The sequence below is a fragment of the Dendrobates tinctorius genome, unplaced genomic scaffold, assembly GCF_039654945.1.
Source record: "Dendrobates tinctorius isolate UK_male_01 unplaced genomic scaffold, ASM3965494v1 ptg000022l, whole genome shotgun sequence".
In the NCBI taxonomy this organism is placed as follows: domain Eukaryota; kingdom Metazoa; phylum Chordata; class Amphibia; order Anura; family Dendrobatidae; genus Dendrobates; species Dendrobates tinctorius.
In genome coordinates, this window is record NW_027361690.1 from 116,000,222 (window position 1) to 116,021,649 (window position 21,428).

A 21,428-nucleotide genomic window follows, 5' to 3' on the forward strand; every position below is an offset into this window, starting at 1 on the left:
ACACACCACAGACACATGGCGCTTACCTGGAGTTGCTGCACCCTTTTGAGGGTGTTGCTGGCATTTTATGCTGTGGTGCTCCTCCCTCCTCCCCTGTCCCTGGGGAGGACGGTGGTCGACCCCCGCCGCCATTGGAGGCTTTCCCCGGGTCCCCCGGGTGCCGGCGCGCGTTTCCCCCTTGCAGGACGCCGGAGGCCGCTAACCGGAAGTGCGCGTCACTGCAACTTCCGGTTCACTGCCCGCCGGCTTCCTCCTGCAGCGCTGGGAGGAGGGAGGATGCCGGGGAGCTGTGCAGGACCCCGCAAGCACCATACCGCCCCGCTTTACCCCGGAAGGCGCGGGAGGGGCGGCAACGTCCCGAGTCACACCGCGGTGGAGACGGGAGCAGCATATAGAGGAGGAGAGGTGAACCCCCCGACCTCGGCTGCCCAGCTTCAGTGAGTATCCAGTGCTCCGCTCGCTGGCCACGGCAGCCCCTTGAGACCTCTTCATGCCCCGATAGGGGACAGGAAAAACACTGAGGTAGCAGGAAGGGGAGGGTTATTTAACCTCTTTGTGTTCCTGTCCCCTATTAGGGCGGGGAGACAACCTCCAAGGTGGCTGTCGTGGAAGGTGACTAGAGAAACAGGGTATTTAGTCGATATGTATAACAAGCTGCTTCACCGCGTCAAGGTAACCCTATTGAAGCAGTCCCCATCTAATGTATTTAAAACCTGAACATGTGAACAGTGTCTAAATGAACAGGATGAAGATAGGCCGCCTCCTAGTATGGGCACGTGGTGTAAGCCAGCACCTTATGTGCATGTCACACAAGAGAGGGGTGGGGTCTCTCAAATCATGCATAGGCACGGAAAAAACTGGATTAAAAACACGTGACATGCACACATATGAACAAGTCGATAGGACACTGTTCATACCACCCACTGACTCAAACACAAACAGAGAGCACAGAATGACAATTGTGCAGAAATATCCTGCAGTAAAACATATAACAGTAGTCAGCAAGTGCTGATGAAAAGATGATAACAAATACAGGGTATTTAGTTGATACTTTTTTTTGCAAAAAAATGTATACCAAGCTGCTTCACCGCGTCAAGGTAACCCTATTGAAGCAGTCCCTATCTAATGTATTTGTACATAGTGATCCATATTGGATAATATGCATCATATTCCTCCATATAGTATAATGGACACCATAGTACTCCATATAGTATAATGCACTCCCCATAGGCCTCCACGCAGCATAATGCACACCATATCCCTCCATATAGTATGAACCACATAACCCTCTGTATAGTATAAAGCACTACTCCCCATAGTCCTCCATAAAGTATAATGCACTCCTCATAGTACTCTCTATAGTATAATGCACACCATAGTCCTCTAAATGGCATAATGCACATCATATCCCTCCATATAGTATAATAGACCCTATAGTACCCCATATAATGCACTCCCAATAGTCCGCCATATAGTATAATGCACCCTATAGTCATCCATACAGTATAGTGCACTCCCCATACTTCTCCATATAGCATACTGCATGCCATAGTCCTCAATGTAGTACAATGCACCCCTCAGTCTTCTGAATAGTTTAATACATCCCCTTCGTCATCCATATAGGATAATGCACTCCCCATACTCCTCTATTTAGTATAAATCACCCCATAGTCCTTCTCATAGTATAATGCACTCCCCATAGTCCTCAACATAATGGACCCCGTAGTCCTCCATATAGTATAATGCATCCCTAGACCTCTATATAGTATAATGCACTCTACATAGTCCTCCATATAAACACAACATAATCTATTATGGAAGGTGCCATAACGATAAGGATGATTTTCCTCACTTCTTGTTATGGCACCTTACAATGAACCCCATAATCCTCTATATAGGATAATGTACAGCATATCCCTCCATATAGTATAATGGACCACATAGTACTCCATATAGTATAATGCACTCTCCATAGGCCTCCACGTGGCATAATGCACAACATATCCCTCCATATAGTATAATGCACTGCACAGCCCTCTGTATAAAAAACTTGTATGCGGCGCTGTTCACACTATGGCAATGCACAGCATCCAGGTTAACAGCCTAGTAGTGACACCCTTCTATTAGATCAGGCGGGCTGCCCAGCCCTATCAAAATGCAAGCCATGTGATCAGACACCGCAGTTTACAAGTTTTTTATTGTGCATTAATATACCAGGCAACCGCCCCCTCCATGTATTGGTAGGCTGTGAGCGGTTGTTTCATCGGTATTCTTACACCTGTGTTGCCATCTTAATTATATGGGTCCACTGCATCCTGATAGTGCATTTGTCTGGAGGCCTGGACGGGTAAACCTTTTTGCTTTTTTGCCGTTTTCTTGTATTATTGGAGGATTTTTAAGTCCTCTTTTTGTGCTGTTTCAGTGAGCGCTCAGGGGCCCCAAAGCAGCCTGGTGGCATACCGCCAATCACTAAGTACAAGAATAAGTCTTTTGTTTTATTTTTGCGAAGTTCACAGTGCGGTATAACTGGTGACGGTTTTATACAAAATAGTATAATTACATACCAGAACAAAATTAACATATGAAACCTCATATTAGACAAACAAGGATCCTCTCAAAAAGACCTAGAAAATACATGCGAATTATAGAGAGTTTTCTTGATCTCGTAACCACATTGTGGAAACGTCAAAAAACAAATCAATTCCAAAAGGTAGAAAAACTTCAATATTTATTCATAGAAATGTACAAAACACTTATTATAAAATGACATCCATACTGGATACAAAACCCACATGGAAACAAACAGGCGCACAGCAAGTATGACTATGGAAACGAAGGAGGGCGTATAAGTAAAATCATCATGGACAAGGAATCCTCCATGTAAACACCAAGGAACGCACAAAACATAAAAAAAGGCAAAGTGTATATAAAGTGCCAACCCAGTGTAAACAGGGAGGTCCTGTCCCTAAGTGAAAGGGTAACGGTCAAATAAAATACATGCCAACAATAGTATATTAAAACCTTTAACAAGTGTGGCCAAACCACCTGCAGTAATTAAGGTAATCTGAATAAGCCATGTAGGATTCCTTGTCCATGATTTTTCTTATACGCCCTTGTTTTTTCACGTTTCCACAATGTGGTTAGGAGATCAAGAAAACGCTCTATTATTCGCATTTATTTTATACAAAATAGTGTAGGCTTAGTGTAAGAGGCTCAGATATTTCAGCAGTGTTTGGCACTGATCATAAGATGCAATGTGGACCGGATGGGTGACGGAGTTAAGGCAATTTTTATTTTTTACATGTGGGACAAAGTCACAAGCAAAGTGCTGGAAGGGAGATATGTTTCACTGAGGCTATTGGCTTCAGTGATTTGAAATCCAAAAGTTTTCCTCCTGCACAAAGTGTTGAGAGGGGTTAATCAGCCATTTTGTTTAAGGGCTGTGATTTTGTGGGCAACCATAGAGCAGGTGGGAGGTTGTCCACCTTATCTCCACTCCAGGGTGTGTCTGCTGCTATAACAGTCAGCCTCCAGAGGCATTCAGGCTTCAGTGTGTTTGGAGAGAGTTACCCCAGGAAAGTGGTTGTGTTGATGCTAAACTGAATCATGTGTTTTTGCTAACCCTGAGCGGGCGGATCCTCACAAACATAATTACTGTGAGATATAATTCTGTTTTGTTTTCCTGTTTGCCCAAAAGGCCCTGGTTATTTTACTGCACCTTGGCTTATGCCACATTAATAAACTTAATAAGCCAGTGAAGGACTTCAAGAGACAGTGTTCTCGTTTCTACCTCAGTATACTGCTGATTAAGCTGATCTACCACACATTACACTGATTATGTTCTGGGGACTGGAGAGACCCCAGAGCATAACAATGGACATTAAATTCGTGAATAACAACCTATCCGTGAATCAAATATCCAGGGAAAATTTCACAGGAACAGGTGAACTTGAATTTTATCTGATCTGCTCATCTCTAACCCCTTATTAAAACAGCGAACTGGAATAAGGTTAAAGCGCCCTCCTCAGAGTCAAAAATTCTCTGGGGTTTCAGCTAGAAAATGATCAGGGCTGTTTTTTCGAGTCGCCCTTTTTAAAGAAGACCTGTCACCTCTTTTTGCCACCATAAGATGCGTCCGCTGCCTTTCAGGGCTTATCTACAGCATTCTATAATGCTGTAGATAAGCCCCCAGTACGACCTGAAACATAAGAAAAATAACTTTTATTATACTCACCCGGGGGGGGGGGTTCGACGGGTGTCGCAGGTCCGGGACCGTTGCCCTCCCATCTTCATGTGATGTCGTCCTCCTGCTTGCTTCCTGATTCGCTCCTTAATGTTTTGAAGAATATTTCGTTTTAAAACGATCTGTCAATGACAGAGAACTGCTGTGTGTAAAAGCTCATGTTAAAATCGCATTGCATACGAATGTCATATGGATACTAGATGCGAAGAAATCGCATCATCGCATTACAAACGGATTACATACGGATCACCACATGAAGAACAGTCCTGCAATTCTCGGCCAGGAAAATCGGACTGAATTTTCATACGGCAAATGTGACGCCAGCCTAAGAAAGACTAAATCTCACTTTTATATTCTGTGAGGTTCCAAGGGGAGAGGTACTAGAAAACAGGTATATTTCTCCCCGTTTCATTTCATATGTCTCCCTGTACTGATGATGAAGCCAGTTTATTTCACTGTAATCCAGTCCTGGTTTCCTTAGTGATCAGCATGGAAAGGACTGGTAGTTCCCCCTCCACTAATTTAATCCAGGTTTTGGTTTCCTGACTGGTCCAGCTGATAAAATCAGGAGGAGCTGGGATCTCTCAGTCTCTCTCGTCTGCTGAGCTGGGAGCTGACACAGTAAGATTACATGGACTTCTTTGCTGTTATATAGGTTTATTTTGTAGTTAGCCTGCTATTGTTAGTTAGTGGCCAGACGGCCTTAGATGTTTTATTTCATGTTTGGCATGTGTAACATTGAGTAACAAGTGTGCACAATAAATATGACGTGTCCATATCCATGTGGAACTTGCTAGTCTGCTGAAGTGACTTCATAGCCACACGCTTGTGCCAAAGCAAAGATCCCAGCTGAGCTATCTATTCCCCACAATTCCTAAATACGGTAGTCAGGGCTGAGGTTTATTAACCTTTTGGGTCGATGGACAGCACTGTAGTTTTTCAAAAATGAAACAAGTAATCAAAAATACAAATTGTGCATATATATATATATATATATATATATATATATATATATATATACACACACACACACACACACATACACATATACACTCTCACCAGCATAAGTTTGGTTCACCATCCTTCAAATTTGCTATTACCTATCTATTTGTCTATCACCTATTTCTCTATTATCCATCTCTCCCTATCATCTCTCTCACGGTGACATCACAGTAAAACCGATGTCACAAGTGATGTGATGACATCATCACATTCTATATTCCATTGTTGCGGCCTAAGGGAAATCACTGCCTTACAGACTCCCAAGGGTGAGGCAGCCCCTTTTGTTTTTCATGACAAACGAAGCAAAAATTGATTCTAAAATGGATAAAGACAGAAGAAGAGCCCAAAGAGATCGGGTTCTGAGAGAGAAGAGAGGAATAAATGAAGAGCAGGTACCACTGTTCGCTTTAGGGCGAAAAGACTTTATATTACCGGACTTGGACACTGACGCCTCAGAAATGGCGTCCAAACAACAAAATCTGGAGAAAATGAGAAAGACCAAAAGACATGAGATACAGAGAAAAGGAATATGGAGACCCTCATGGATTCTCACTCTGCAGCCTCTGCTGAGCTTCACAGTGCCATTCTTATCGCCTTGAAAAAAATCGGAGATCTGGTCCCTGAAATACGGAAGAGGAACAAAGATGCCATCCTCAATAAGCAGAGAAACATGAGCACAGAGTTAGAGCAGGAAGAGGTTCTCCAAGAAACACCGAGACATGTCACATACTCCAGATCTGAAAGTCTGGAGGCAACGAATCTACAAAGAGCGGCAGCCCAGAAGAGGATCAGGAACAGCAGAGACTGGGTTGTCCAATGTCGGAGACGTCTCATCTATGCCAAACCCATTATAAATGGGAATGGTGCATTACGGAGGTCCAGGACATCATCTGAGAACATCTCCATCCCAGAGGACAAACAGCTGAGTGATTCTCCACCAAACACCTCACCGGATAAAGAGGAACCAGGTAAGATGGAAACTGCTCTGTATAATGAGACTGGGGTGAGGGGAATTATACTCCTAATATTATGTACAGGCCTCACTTATCAAAAGTGCAGAAAAACTGTCCTTGTTGGCCATAGCAACCAATCACAATGCGGCTTTATTGTTCTATAGAATGTTAAGAAATGGAATCTGTGCTGTGATTCGTTGCCATCGGCAACAGGAACGTTTTTGCTATTGGACAGTTTTGATAAATGAGAGCCCAAATATTAGACATTTCCGGCTCATTTACATAAAGCTGTATAAAATTCTAATATTTGCTCTGGAGCTATATTTGTTAAGCCCTTCTTGACAGGGTAACCCTTGGTTGTGTTTCCTCCCTCCTTTGAAAACCCATAACTATTTATTGCTTAACTTTTCTGCAAATTTAGCTGTATGTGGACTTGTGTTTTTTAGTGGACAGAGCTGTACTTTTGTACACTATTCAATGTTCTGGAAAATGGGGAAATTGATTCAAAATGTTGTAAAATTATGGAAAAAAGTTAGTCATTGACTTATTTATTTTTTTTACTATGTTTATTGAGTGGTAAAAATGACCTTCCCAAATGTTTCTCAATGTCAGTTACAACTACCGTAGGGCAATAATGAACATATATCTGTTTTTTTCAAGTGGTGAAAGGAATTAAGGAATTTTATAAAAAATTAGTGTCCCCATATTGTGATATATTGTATCTTTTTGATTTTGATAGCTCGATGGAGCTGTGGGAGGACTTGTTTTTTGCGTGTCGAGTTCTAGCTTTTATTGATACCTCTCCTGGGTAGACCGGACATTGTGATATCTTTATATTGCATTTTTTTAGGTGGATACGGCGGCCTCAAAAAACACAATTCTAATGTTTCAATTTTCTTTTTCTCACTTCAGTGTTTACTGTTTGGGTTAATTAACATATTTTTGTACATCGGATTTATACAAATGGGGCGAAACTAGATATGCAAATTAATAATATTTTTATTATTGGTATTAATGAGGAGGCTAACAAATTTTTTTTTTACTTTTCTTTAGTCTTCTTAGGGGACTTGAACCTGTAATTTTCTGATCGCTTGTACTATATACTGTGATGGAACTGTATATAGCTAAATTAATGTTCTCATATGAAATTAAGCCAGGCTGGTCTTAACAGAAGGAGGAATATGAAAGACAGGGGCTTTCAGCGGGTCCAGGCAGTCATTTCAAACAATTGACCCCCTGCAGCTGTGTCCTGGGGGGAGGGGTAATGGCTGCTGGCGCACAGAAATCAGCATTGACTTCATTTAAATACCACTGTCAGCTTTGAAATGGTTAAACAGCAGTAATCGGAGAACGCTCTGGTGGCTGAAGTTATAGGCCGGTGTCAGCTATGTAATACAGCAGGCATTGGTACAATGCATGCTCAGCTCCTGAGCCCGCTCCATACATCTGCTGCACAACATGACAACCATTTCCATTATGAATTCGCTAAAGGGTTAATAAATCTTGTATCATCTCAGCAGATGGAATGGATAAGATGTCCCACGACACAATGGACATGCCGGCACAAGACCTTGGAGATGCCAGTGTACAGATTTCTACACAAAGAGGACTGGTCCACACAGACCAACCTATGGACCTTTTCAGTCTTGAGTTCCTGAAAGATCTTGGAAAAGGAAACTATGGAAAAGTAAGTGTCAATTTATATTTATCCGTGTTCCTCAATGTATCCTGCACAGATAAACAGGAGGGATGGACTTCTTCATTACAGGATGTTCATATGTAATGATACTTGGGATAAACTAGTGACATATTACACAGTAATAGATGGGAGTTTGGTCTGATCTGTTCTGATTTTTCTCCAGGTCAGCTTGGCATCAGATCCGGTCAATGAAGGACTGCTGGCCATTAAGATCATGGACAAGAGATCTTGTGAGGATATAATCTCTACAGAGGTAGAAGTCCTGAGAATGGCTGCCGGGTGCCCCTACCTAACGTAATTTGCTACGGTTTGGTGAGCTGACAAAAAACTTTTTCCCTAATGTCTATGCGTGCGTTTATGGAGACACCTACGGAATATGCAATAGCCATGGACTATATGGCCGGAGGAGACCTGAATCACCATATGAAAGATTCAATGCTGTTTAACACAAAGACAACAAGGTAAATGTCCTATACCCAATCTTAATAATCTTCTGCCCGCATATTGTAGTCCTAGAGCAATGGAGAATGACAACAAGAGCAAATAATGAGGTGAAAAGGACACGTGTGTGATCTCCTCATGTTCTCTGTATGATTGTGTATGTAGCCACTGAGCCACCCTTTACTTTCTACTCCACAGACTCTTTGCGGCAGAGATGGTTTGCGGACTCCAATTCCTGCATGAACACAGCGTCATACATAGGTAATCATTTCACCTCCATAAATCTGTCACCTGTGACTCTCCATTCTCTCCTTACATATCTATTGTAGAAAGTTCTTTTCATTAAAAAGTCTCACAATCAGTGTCTTCTCCTTCTCCCTGCAGTGACCTGAAGCCAGAGAACATCCTCATCCAAGACACCGGACACATCAAAATCTCCGACTTTGGCGCATCAGCCATGAATGTGTCTGAGGGTGATATAGTGGAGTACATTGTTGGCACTCAGGGATTCATGGCGCCTGAGGTAAGGAACATCTCTGTGTGATTGGTGCCGATAGCAGGATTGAGGGATAATCTAATCCCAATGTATCCTGCTCACATCTAATCACAGACCGGTCCTAATAGTATGTGTGCAATTCCCCATCCCGGTATATTCAGCTTCTCTCCAATCTCATGTTCCCACAGATAATGGATGAAGAAGGATACAATCATCTGGCAGACTCCTTTTCCTTTGGAGTCATCCTATATATGATGAGCGTGGGGGACTGGCCATTTTACAGCAAAGGCTCAATGGATGAATACCACCAGTCTCTGCGTGAGCACATCCCTTATTTTCCACCGGAGATATGCATTAATACCATTGACATCATAAAAGGGGTGAGTCTTATTAGATGGATAAAGATGATGGTGGATTACAAGAATAGATAGAAGATAAGATGTGGACAGTCCATAGACATTGTGTAATAACGTATCAGTAATAATATATAATCTAATGACTAATAGTATCTTTCGTTTTTTAGCTTCTCTGCAAAACTCCATCTGCCCGAATGGCCATAACGTCATCCATCAGGTCCCACCCGTTCTTCCACTCCATAGACTGGAGCGATGTGGAGTGCGGCAGATCCGACCCACCGTTCCCATATTACTATGTAAGTATAACACATAAGAGAACCATAATGTTATCACCACCCAGTAATGCACTTACCCACTATATCCCTTATTGTTATATCCCTCAGTACACTATATACTGAATGTGAGGAGCTGATTCTCAGACGTGTATATTTCTCTTCTTACAGCAGGACTATTAGGCTGATAACAATCAGCCCCATTCCAGTAACATCCAGGAATGAAGATTTACATTAGTAAGATGAGACATCGAAACTGGACTTTCTCATTCACCGAACTGTGACAAACCTACAGAGCTTCCACCACATAACATCTACGTAGATTTGAGCCCCAAACATCCAGGGATTTATTCCGATCGCCATACTTGGGGTCAGGAAGGAATTTTTTTCCCGTGATATGAGGATAATCCAACAACGAGTCCTCAGGGTTATTTTTCGCCTTCCTCTGGATCAACATAGCAAGTAATTAAAGGCTGAAATTGAAGGATTTCTTTCAGCAATACATGCTATGTCACTTTCTGGACGACTCATCTACAATGTGGTGGAAAGGAGAAGACTACCGGATATGGATAGATAGAAGGCAGCGGCTGCTCCTTCACCTACCGGATATTTACAGAAAGAAGGCAGCGGCTGCTCCTTCACCTACAAGATACGGACTGAAAGAAGGAAGCGTATGCTTCTTCTCCTATTTGGCCATATACAGACAGAAGGAAGATGCTGCTCCTTCTCCTACTTGGCCATGTACAGACAGAAGGCAGCGGCTGCTCCTTCACCTACAAGGCCATGGACAGATGGAAGGAAGCGGCTGCTCCTTCACCTTCCTGCCCATGGTCAGACAGGCCATTTGGTTTATCGCGATGCTGTAGGAATCCAGGAAAATTCCAACTACTCAGATCACATGTCACACATTCCTGCTCTTCTCTCTGTCATGTGTGATCCAGACCTGGATTTCCAAAAATGGCAAAAGTGCAAACCAAGGCCCGAGGTGCGGAATCATCATCATCTGCTCCTTTCTACAGAAAGTGACAGTATTTATACACTTTCTTTTATCATCATTCCCATTGCAAATTATTAACAACATTATTGCATAAAAAAATGATAAAACATCCATCTTGCTTTTGGTTAGATTCTTCTCTTATACAGAAGTGTATTCAGTATTTTTATAAATATCATGATCAGGGTCAGGACAAGTTATTTTAGTGCCTTAGGCAGATAGAGCCAATGGTGTCCCCAGCAAAGGAATGGGTTGCTAACTATGGTAACAAGACCGCTAACGCAGCACCTCCCCTCTCTGATTGGTCAGGTCACAACCTCTGATGACCACTTCTGCTACAATTGTTACTTTTTTCAGAAAAAATACCAGCAAAAGTAAAAAAAAAAAAAAACTATTGTATATTAGGGGTGAGGCATACGAAGGAGCACAATTTCAAAGTTGTATGCAGAATCATTCATTGTTTGTGGATTATTTACACATTACAATTGCAAAGAAAAAGAATGGTCCTGGAAACTAATATAGCTTAATTATAATGGAAGCTGGTTGGTTTCAATTAAGGCCATTTGCCAGATGCAACTTGCAACAAAACTGATAGTGGGGAGTGCATTGTATATTGCACCTACATAGTCCTCCACACACTATAATACACTCCCCATAGTCCTCCATGTCATATAATGCACTCCCCATAGTTCTCCATACAGTATAATGCACTCCCCATAGTCCTCAATATAATGGACCCCATAGTCCTCCATATAGTATAATGCACCCCTAGCCCTCTATATAGTATAATGCACTCTACATAGTCCTCCATATAAACACAACATAATCTATTATGGAAGGTGCCATAACGATAAGAAGTGAAGAAAACCAGAGGTATGGTTTTCCTCACTTCTTACTGTTATGGCACCTTCCATAATAGATTATGTTGTGTTTAGTATCCTGAAGTGTATTTAGCCTTCATAAATTTAGGACTATGGATATAAATAGTCCTCTATATAGTATAATGCACTCCCTCCCCATAGTCCTATCTATAATACAATGAACCCCATAGTGATCCATATCTGATAATATACATCATATTCCTCCATATACAAACAGAGAGCACAGAATGACAATTGTGCAGAAATATCCTGCAGTAAAACATATAACAGTAGTCAGCAAGTGCTGATGAAAAGATAACAAATACAGGGTATTTAGTCGATACTTTTTTTGCAAAAAAAATGTATACCAAGCTGCTTCACCGCGTCAAGGTACCCCTATTGAAGCAGTCCCTATCTAATGTGTTTAAAACCTGAACATGTGAACAGTGTCTAAATGAACAAGATGAAGATAGGCCGCTTCCTAGTATGGGCTCGTGGTGTAAGCAGCTCCTTATGTGCATGTCACACGAGAGGGGTGGGGTCTCTCAAATCATGCATAGGCACAGAAAAAACTGGATTAAAAACACATGTGACATGCACACATATGAACAAGTCGGTAGGACACTGTTCATACCACTCACTGACTCAAAAACAAACAGACAGCACACAATGACAATTGTGCAGAAATATCCTGCAGTAAAACATATAACAGTAGTCAGCAAGTGCTGATGAAAAGATGATAACAAATACAGGCTATTTGGTCGATACTTTTTTTGCAAAAAAATGTATACCAAGCTGCTTCACCGCGTCAAGGTAACCCTATTGAAGCAGTCCCTATCTAATGTATTTGTACATAGTGATCCATATCGGATAATATACATCATATTTCTCCATATAGTATAATGGACACCATAGTACTCCATATAGTACAATGCACCCTATAGTCATCCATGCAGTATAATGCACTCCCCATACTCCTCCATATAGCATAGTGCATGCCATAGTCCTCAATGTAGTACAATGCACCCCTCAGTCTTCTAAATAGTTTAATACATCCCCTTCGTCATCCATATAGGATAATGCACTCCCCATACTCCTCTATTTAGTATAAATCACCCCATAGTCCTTCACATAGTATAATGCACTCCCCATAGTCCTCAACATAATGGACCCCGTAGTCCTCCATATAGTATAATGCATCCCTAGCCCTCTATATAGTATAATACACTCTACATAGTCCTCCATATAAACACAACATAATCTATTATGGAAGGTGCCATAACGATAAGGATGATTTTCCTCACTTATTATTGTTATGGCACCTTACAATGAACCCCATAATCCTCTATATAGGATAATGTACAGCATATCCCTCCATATAGTATAATGGACCACATAGTACTCCATATAGTATAATGCACTCTCCATAGGCCTCCACGTAGCATAATGCACAACATATCTCTCCATAAAGTATAATGCACTGCACAGCCCTCTGTATAAAAAACTTGTATGCGGCGCTGTTCACACTATGGCAATGCACAGCATCCAGGTTAACAGCCTAGTAGTGACACCCTTCTATTAGATAAGGCGGGCTGCCCACCGCTATCAAAATGCAAGCCATGTGTACAGACACCGCAGTTTACAAGTTTTTTATTGTGCATTAATATACCATACCCCCTCCATGTATTGGTAAGCTGTGAGCGGTTGTTTCATCGGTATTCTTACACCTGTGTTGCCATCTTAATTATATGGGTCCACTGCATCTGTCTGGAGGCCTGGACGGGTAAACCTCTTTGCTTTTTTGCCGTTTTCTTTTATTATTGGAGGATTTTTAAGTCCTCTTTTTGTGCTGTTTCAGTGAGCGCTCAGGGGCCCCAAAGCAGCCTGGTGGCATACCGCCAATCACTAAGTACAAGAATAAGTCTTTTGTTTTATTTTTGCGAAGTTCACAGTGCGGTATAACTGGTGACGGTTTTATACAAAATAGTATAATTACATACCAGGACAAAATTAACATATAAAACCTCATATTAGACAAACAAGGATGCTCTCAAAAAGACCTAGAAAATACATGCGAATTATAGAGAGTTTTCTTGATCTCCTAACCACATTGTGGAAACGTCAAAAAACAAATCAATTCCAAAAGGTAGAAAAACTTCAATATTTATTCATAGAAATGTACAAAACACTTATTATAAAATGACATCCATACTGGATATAAAACCCACATGGAAACAAACAGGCGGACAGCAAGTATGACTATGGACACGAAGGAGGGCGTATAAGAAAAATCATCATGGAAAAGCAATCCTCCATGAAAACACCAAGGAACACACAAAAGTATTAAACATAAAAAAAGGCAAAGTGCATATAAAGTGCCAACTCAGTGTAAACAGGGAGGTCCTGTCCCTAAGTGAAAGGGTAACGGTCAAATAAAATACATGCCAATAGTATATAAAAACCTTTAACAAATGTGGCCAAACCACCCGCAGTAATTAAGGTAATCTGAATAAGCCATGTAGGATTCCTTGTCCATGATTTTTCTTATACGCCCTTGTTTTTTGACGTTTCCACAATGTGGTTAGGAGATCAAGAAAACGCTCTATTATTCGCATTTATTTTATACAAAAATAGTGTAGGCTTAGTGTAAGAGGCTCAGAAATTTCAGCAGTGATTGGCAGTGATCATAAGATGCAATGTGGACCGGATGGGTGAGGGAGTTAAGGCAATTTTTATTTTTTACATGTGGGACAAAGTCACAAGCAAAGTGCTGGAAGGGATATGTTTCACTGAGGCTATTGGCTTCAGTGATTTGAAACCCAGAAGTTTTGCTCCTGCACAAAGTGTTGAGAGGGGTTAATCAGCCATTTTGTTTAAGGGCTGCGATTTTGTGGGCAACCATAGAGCAGGTGGGAGGTTGTCCACCTTATCTCCACTCCAGGGTGTGTCTGCTGCTATAACAGTCAGCCTCCAGAGGCATTCAGGCTTCAGTGTGTTTGGAGAGAGTTAGCCCAGGAAAGTGGTTGTGTTGATGCTAAACTGAATCATGTGTTTTTGCTAACCCTGAGCGGGCGGATCCTCACAAACATAATTACTGTGAGATATAATTTTGTTTTGTTTTCCTGTTTGCCCAAAAGGCCCTGGTTATTTTACTGCACCTTGGCTTATGCCACATGTTCTTAATAAACCAGTGAAGGACTTCAAGAGACAGTGTTCTCGTTTCTACCTCAGTATACTGCTGATTAAGCTGATCTACCACACATTACATTTATGTTCTGGGGACTGGAGAGACCCCAGAGCATAATAATGGACATTAAATTCGTGAAGAATAACTTATCCGTGAATCAAATATCCAGGGAAAATTTCACAGGAACAGGTGAACTTGAATTTTATCTGATCTGCTCATCTCTAACCCCTTATTAAAACAGCGAACGGGAATAAGGTTAAAGCGCCCTCCTCAGAGTCAAAAATTCTCTGGGGTTTCAGCTACCAGGGGTAGCTGAGAACCTGAAGAAAATTATCAGGGCTGTTTTTTCGAGTCCCCCTTTTTAAAGAAAACCTGTCACCTCTTTTTGTCACCATAAGATGCCTCCTCTGCTTTTCAGGGCTTATCTACAGCATTCTATAATGCTGTAGATAAGCACCCAGTATGACCTGAAAGATAAGAAAAATAACTTTTATTATACTCACCCGGGGGGGGGCGGTTCGACAGGTGTCGCAGGTCCAGGACCGTTGCCCTCCCATCTTCATGCGATGTCGTCCTCCTGCTTGCTTCGTGATTCGCTCCTACGCAGGCATTCTGATCTGCCTTGTTGAGGGCAGGGCAAAATACTGCAGGTCAGAGAGGCCCAGCAGGACTGTGACATGAAGCAAGGAGGAGGACAACATTGCATGAAGATGGGAGGCGCCGGACCCGGACTTGCAATGCCTATCAGACCAGACCGCATCGGACGGCCATCCCTGGGCGAGTACAATAAAACTTATTTTTCTTATCTTTCAGGTTGGACCAGGGGCTTATCTACAGCATTATAGAGTGCTGTAGATAAGCCCTGAAAGGTAGTAGCCATATCTTATAGTAGCAAAAAGAGGTGACAGGTTCCCTTTAATGTCTTGGTGGAGTGAAGGAGGTTGTCAGTCAGGATTTTACGGTACATGGCTCCATCCATTCTCCCATTGATGTGGTGAAGTAGTTCTGTGCCCTTAGCAGAGAAACACCCTCAAAACATGTTTCCACCTCCATGCTTGCCAGTGGGGACGGTGTTCTTTGGGTCACAGGCAGTATTTGTCTTCCTTAAAACACTGCGAGTTGAGTTAATGCCAAAAACCTCAATTTTTGTCTCGTCTGACCACAGCACCTTCTCCTAATCACTCACAGAATCATCCAGGTGTTCATTGGCAAACTTCAGACAGGCCTGCACATGTGCCTTCTTGAGCAGGGGGACCTTGCAGGCACTGCAGGATTTTAAACCTTCTACGGAGTAGTGTGTTAACAGTGGTTTTATGGGGACTGTGGTCTCAGCTGCCTTCAGATCATTAACAAGTCACCCCCCCCGTATAGTTTTAGGCTAACCTCTCACCTTCCTCATGATCAAGGATAGGGTTACGGGGCAGAAAGTGGGAAAACAGAGGACGAGGAACCAGGGCCCCTGAACTGCCCCTCAGGCTAAGAGGGTGCCCTGACTTTCCTTAACTTGGGGGTACACTTGATGGTAGTGAGGCACAAGTCACCGACCTGTTCCTATCTCCTGTTTAGCCCTGAGCTAAATCCCCAACCCCCTCCCCAGGAGGTGAGACAGGGAAAAAGTGAACTGAACAAAAAAAACATAGGAAAGATAAGACAGACACCTCAGGGTTAAATCAACTAAAAAACAACACTTAGCTTTCTCTGCTGCCAATATTCCGAGCTGCAGAGTAAGGCTCCTGAACTCAGCTTTCAGCAGATCCACCACTGCTCCTGATAAGCTGAACCACCACTGCAGCAGGAAGCTCCAGTCTTCACCACGGTTGGTATCAAAAGGAAGTGTATCACCAACAGAGAGCTGCAGCACCTGGTGACCTTTTTAAAGGAAGGTGGGAGTGGTCAACCACCAGCCAACTAAACATGTAGTAACACCAGCCGGCCACCGGGGGGGAACCCAACAGCAGACTAACTAAACTTGTAGTAGCACCAGCGGCCACCGGGGGGGGGGGGACTGACATTAACCCCCGATGGCCAGGAAAAAAGTTTAAATGTGAGCAGCCTAAACTGACACAGATCCAAAAATGGATCGTGACAGATAGCCCACGAGGTGAACTGTTGGATGGTTCCCCAAATCTATGTAATCGATCTGTAAACAAGGCTGTGATTCCAAGAGCTCCCACAGTACCAGACCCACACACTTTGCTATATGACCTAAATCCAGAAAATAAGTTTTTTCAGTAATAGACATCAGTAATGCCTTCTTCAGCATCCCAGTGCATCCAGACAGCCAGTTCTGGTTCGCATTTACATACAGTAAATCCATATAGAATAGGTAGATATATACATGTCAGTGACAAATACAATTAGTATAGTGTGCAAAATTCTGGACATGCAGTTAATGAATAAAAGATTATTTTACAAAACAAAATGGCGTGGATTCCCCCTATAATTAATAGCCAGTGACTTTACCGAAGCCGACAAATGAATTACCGGCTATTCTTCTATCTCTCTATGAAATATAAAGACATATACTGTATGCATATGTAGAAGATCAACTCTCCACTTTACTCTCAAGATCACATCTCATTACCTGTGCACTTAACCCAATCGCATCCCACTTCATCCCAAACCTCACCAGTCTTCATCCCAACCCTAACCCATCTCCCTCAACCTATCACTAACAACTGATGTTTTCCGCTCAAGCTTTAAACATGCCTCAATCACACCTATCCTCAAAAAGCCCTTTCTTGACCCATCCTCTGTATCTAGCTATCGCCCTATATCACTTCTCCTCTATGCCTCAAAACTACTGGAACAACACGTCCATCTTGAACTGTCCTCCCACCTCTCTTCTTGCTCCCTCTTTGACCACTTACAATCTGGCTTCCGGCCGCACCACTCCACTGAAACTGCCCTAATTAAGGTCACCAGAGACCTATTAACCACCAAAGCCAAGCGACACTACTCTGTCCTCCTCCTCCTGGACCTGTCCTCTGCCTTTGACACAGTGGACCATTCCCTATTATTACAGACCCTCTCATCTCTTGGTATCACAGACTTTGTCCTATCTTGGATTGCATCATACCTAACAGACCGGACATTCAGCGTCTTCCACTCACACACCTCCTCATCCGCGCCCCCCATCCGTCCCGCAAGGTTCAGTCCTAGGGCCTCTGCTCTTCTCCATTTACACCTTCGGCCTCGGACAGCTCATAGAATATCACGGCTTTCAGTATCACCTCTATGCTGATGGACACACAGATCTACACTCACTGGCCACTTTATTAGGTACACCTGTCCAACTGTGTGTTAAGACTTAATTTCTAATCAGCCAATCACATGGCGGCAACTCAGTGCATTTAGGCATGTAGACATGGTCAAGACAATCTCCTGCAGTTCAAACCGAGCATCAGTATGGGGAAGAAAGGTGATTTGAGTGCCTTTGAACGTGGCATGATTGTTGGTGCCAGAAGGGCTGGTCTGAGTATTTCAGAAACTGCTGATCTACTGGGATTTTCACGCACAACCATCTCTAGGGTTTACAGAGAATGGTCCGAAAAAGAAAAAAAATCCAGTGAGCGGCAGTTCTGTGGCCGGAAATGCCTTGTTGATGCCAGAGGTCAGAGGAGAATGGGCAGACTGGTTCGAGCTGATAGAAAGGCAACAGTGACTCAAATTGCCACCCGTTACAACCAAGGTAGGCAGAAGAGCATCTCTGAACGCACAGTGCGTCGAACTTTGAGGCAGATGGGCTACAGCAGCAGAAGACCACACTGGGTACCACTCCTCTCAGCTAAGAACAGGCATCTGATGGCTACTTTCAGCAGGATAATGCGCCATGTCATAAAGCTCGAATCATCTCAGATTGGTTTCTTGAACATGACAATGAGTTCACTGTACTCAAATGGCCTCCTCAGTCACCAGATCTCAATCCAATAGAGCATCTTTGGGATGTGGTGGAACGGGAGATTCGCATCAGGGATGTGCAGCCGACAAATCTGCGCCAACTGTGTGATGCCATCATGTCAATATGGTCCAAAATCTCTGAGGAATGCTTCCAGCACCTTGTTGAATCTCTGCCACGAAGAATTGAGGCAGTTCTGAAGGCAAAAGGGGGTCCAACCCGTTACTAGCATGGTGTACCTAATAAAGTGGCCAGTGAGTGTACATCTCTGGACCAGATATCACCATCCTACTAACCAGAATCCCTCAATGTCTGTCTGCTATTTCATCCTTCTTCTCCGCTAGATTTCTAAAACGTAATATGGACAAAACAGAATTCATCATCTTTCCCCTATCTCACTCGACCCCCTAATGGACCTATCCATTAAAGTAAATGGCTGCCCACTCTCCCCAGTCCCAGAAACTCGCTGCCTCGGGGTTATTCTTGACACTGATCTATCTTTCAAACCACATATCCAAGCCCTTTCCACTTCCTGCCCACTTCAACTCAAAAATATTTCACGGGTCTGTACATTCCTCAACCAAGAATCTGCAAACACCCTAGTCCATGCCCTCATCTCCCGCCTTGACTACTGCAACCTCCTGCTCTGCGGCCTCCCCTCTAACACCCCTCCAATCTATTCTAAACTCTGCTGCCCAACTAAGCCAACCGTTCCCCCTGTTATTTCCTGGCCTCTTCCCTCTGTCAATCCCTGTTTTGGCTCCCCATTAATCAAAGACTCCAGTTCCAAACACTAACCATCACATACAACGCCATCCACAACCTGTGTCCTCCATACATCTGTGACCTTGACTCGCGGTACTTACTTGCACGCAACCTCTGATCCTCACAAGATCTCTTTCTCTACCCCCCTCTTATCTCCTCTTCCTATAATCACATACAAGATTTCTAACCACGCATCCCCCCTACTCTGGAACTCTCTACCCCAACATATCAGACTCTCACCTACCATGGAAACGTTCAATAGGAACCTGAAGAACGACCTCTTCCAACAAGCCTATAACCTGCAGTAACCACCGATCAAGCAAGCTACAGCACGACCAGCTCTGCCCTCACATATCGTATCCTCACCCATCCCTTGTAGCTTATGAGCCCTCGCGGGCAGGGTCCTCTCTCCTGTACCAGCCGTGACTTGTACTGTTTAAGATTACTGTCCTTGTTTTTATTATGTATATCCCTCCTCACATGTAAAGCACCATGGAATAAATGGCGCTATAATAATAAATATATATATGTGTCACTGACATACATCTATTCTATGTGTATATATCTATTCGATCTGTTCAATTCTAACCTGTCACTTTGTGATTATACTGTATGTGTTTTTTCCATACGGTAAGTGTGGTAAATGCTGTAGATAAGCCCCTGATGCCGGTGGCCGCAGCTCATAGTCAAAAAAATTGATGACAGATTCCCTTTAAAAGAAGCTGAGTGGTGATTGGTTGTTATGAGCAACAATTTTCTCACTCGACAACACCTCAGCAGACACTGACTGGGTGAGAGAAATCTAGCATGCCCAGAAACAGGAGCACGACAGAAATGAATCCCCCCTCCTGTGTCCATAAAACAATATCACATCCTCCATCCCATAGTCACATCTTCCCTCTTAAAGCGATCCCCGGTATGGAATTAGGACCGTTCCACTCAGCGCGCTGATACTGACCCCAGGACTCTCTTAAAGAGATCATTGGTATGGAAGTCAGGGCACTTCCACTAAGCGCACTGGTTTTGACCCCAGGCTGATGGGATGTTGTGGGATATTAGGGGGAGTAGTCCGGTGGCTCTAGCTGATGGGATGATGTGAGATATTAGGTGGAGTATTCCGGTGGACTGGCTGACAGGATATTAGTGGTAGTAGTCCGGTGGCTATGGCTGATGGGATGATGTGGGATATTAGTGGTAGATGTCCAGTGGCTCTGGCTGACGGGATGATGTGGGATATTAGGCTAGTTTCACACTAGCGTTTATTCGACGCAGCGCACAGCGCCACTAAGCCCCGCCCCATCCGGTCATCGCCGCCTACTATCGCACATGGACGCTTGCGATCTGCGCACCCTATCTTTAGCATAGGGTGCGCAGACCGTGCGCTAGTAGGATTTTGGCGTGCGCTGCGGACCTTCCAAAAGGCGCAGCGCATGCCAAAATCCTACTAGCGCACGATCTGCGCACCCTATGCTAAAGATAGGGTGCGCAGATCGCAAGCGTCCATGTGCGATAGTAGGCGGCGATGACTGGATGGGGCGGGGCTTAGCGGCGCCGTGTCGAATAAACGCTAGTGTGAAACTAGCCGTTGTGGCAATAGTCCGACGGCTGTGACTGGATGATGTGGGATATTAGTGGTAGATGTCCGGTGGCTCTGGCTGACGGGATGAGGTTCATTTTCTCCCGCGTCGTTCAGTTAAGTGGGGAGTCGTTCTGGGCGTGAAATAAAATCCATGGGCAAAAATAGGCCGGTCCCCACAAATTCATCTCTAGTAGATTTTGCTGTGGGAAAAAAAAACATTTTGCACTGGAGACCTGTCCCAGCGATTAAAACCAGCAGCATCCATGGGTTACATGTCCCTTACGACTGATAGACACGGCTAACCAGCAGATTCCACCGAAAAATCACAGACGGCGGAGCCACGCGAGGACGCGCCACAGAGCGGACCGCTAATCCACGTCAGGTTCTGCTCCAGATCTATGAAGAGGACGGTGCCCACAAGCAACAATGGACGCTGCAGGGCTCATGCCAGTCTGGGTGCATGGACATGGCTGCGCCACAGATCTTCCACCACACTGCACACTTCTTGGCTGCCATCTTGTTGTCTCACAAATTTCCCAACTCCTACCACAGCACAATGTGAGCTGCTCCTCACAGCCTCCCTCACCGCCCCTGCACTCAGTGCCATCTAGAGCCCATACAATGGCTTCTCCCGACACAATCACGGCCTGCGGACGACCTCCCCGCCAGCTGCACCAGCTGTA

The 21,428-nt window shown here is 43.7% G+C and overlaps 1 protein-coding gene across 1 annotated transcript; it reads left to right on the forward strand.

The window, feature by feature from the left end:
• Positions 1-8,066: 8,066 nt before the first annotated feature.
• Positions 8,067-14,510, forward strand: LOC141084443 (protein kinase C delta type-like). Its single transcript, XM_073569166.1, has 5 exons — positions 8,067-8,599; positions 8,723-8,861; positions 9,023-9,214; positions 9,358-9,486; positions 14,454-14,510. Exons 1-5 carry the CDS (start codon positions 8,553-8,555, stop codon positions 14,508-14,510), a joined length of 564 nt encoding a protein of 187 aa, XP_073425267.1. The 5' UTR covers positions 8,067-8,552.
• The last annotated feature ends 6,918 nt before the right edge of the window (positions 14,511-21,428 follow it).

What these genes read in the sequence shown, in the direction of transcription:
- LOC141084443 (XM_073569166.1), top strand. Translation starts at nt 8,553, where the DNA reads ATGGTTTGCGGACTCCAATTCCTGCATGAACACAGCGTCATACATAG. An exon ending in CCATTGACATCATAAAAGGG is followed by an intron (nt 9,215 to 9,357) that starts GTGAGTCTTATT and finishes TTCGTTTTTTAG; the next exon opens with CTTCTCTGCAAAACTCCATC. An exon ending in CACCGTTCCCATATTACTAT is followed by an intron (nt 9,487 to 14,453) that starts GTAAGTATAACA and finishes TTTGCCCAAAAG; the next exon opens with GCCCTGGTTATTTTACTGCA.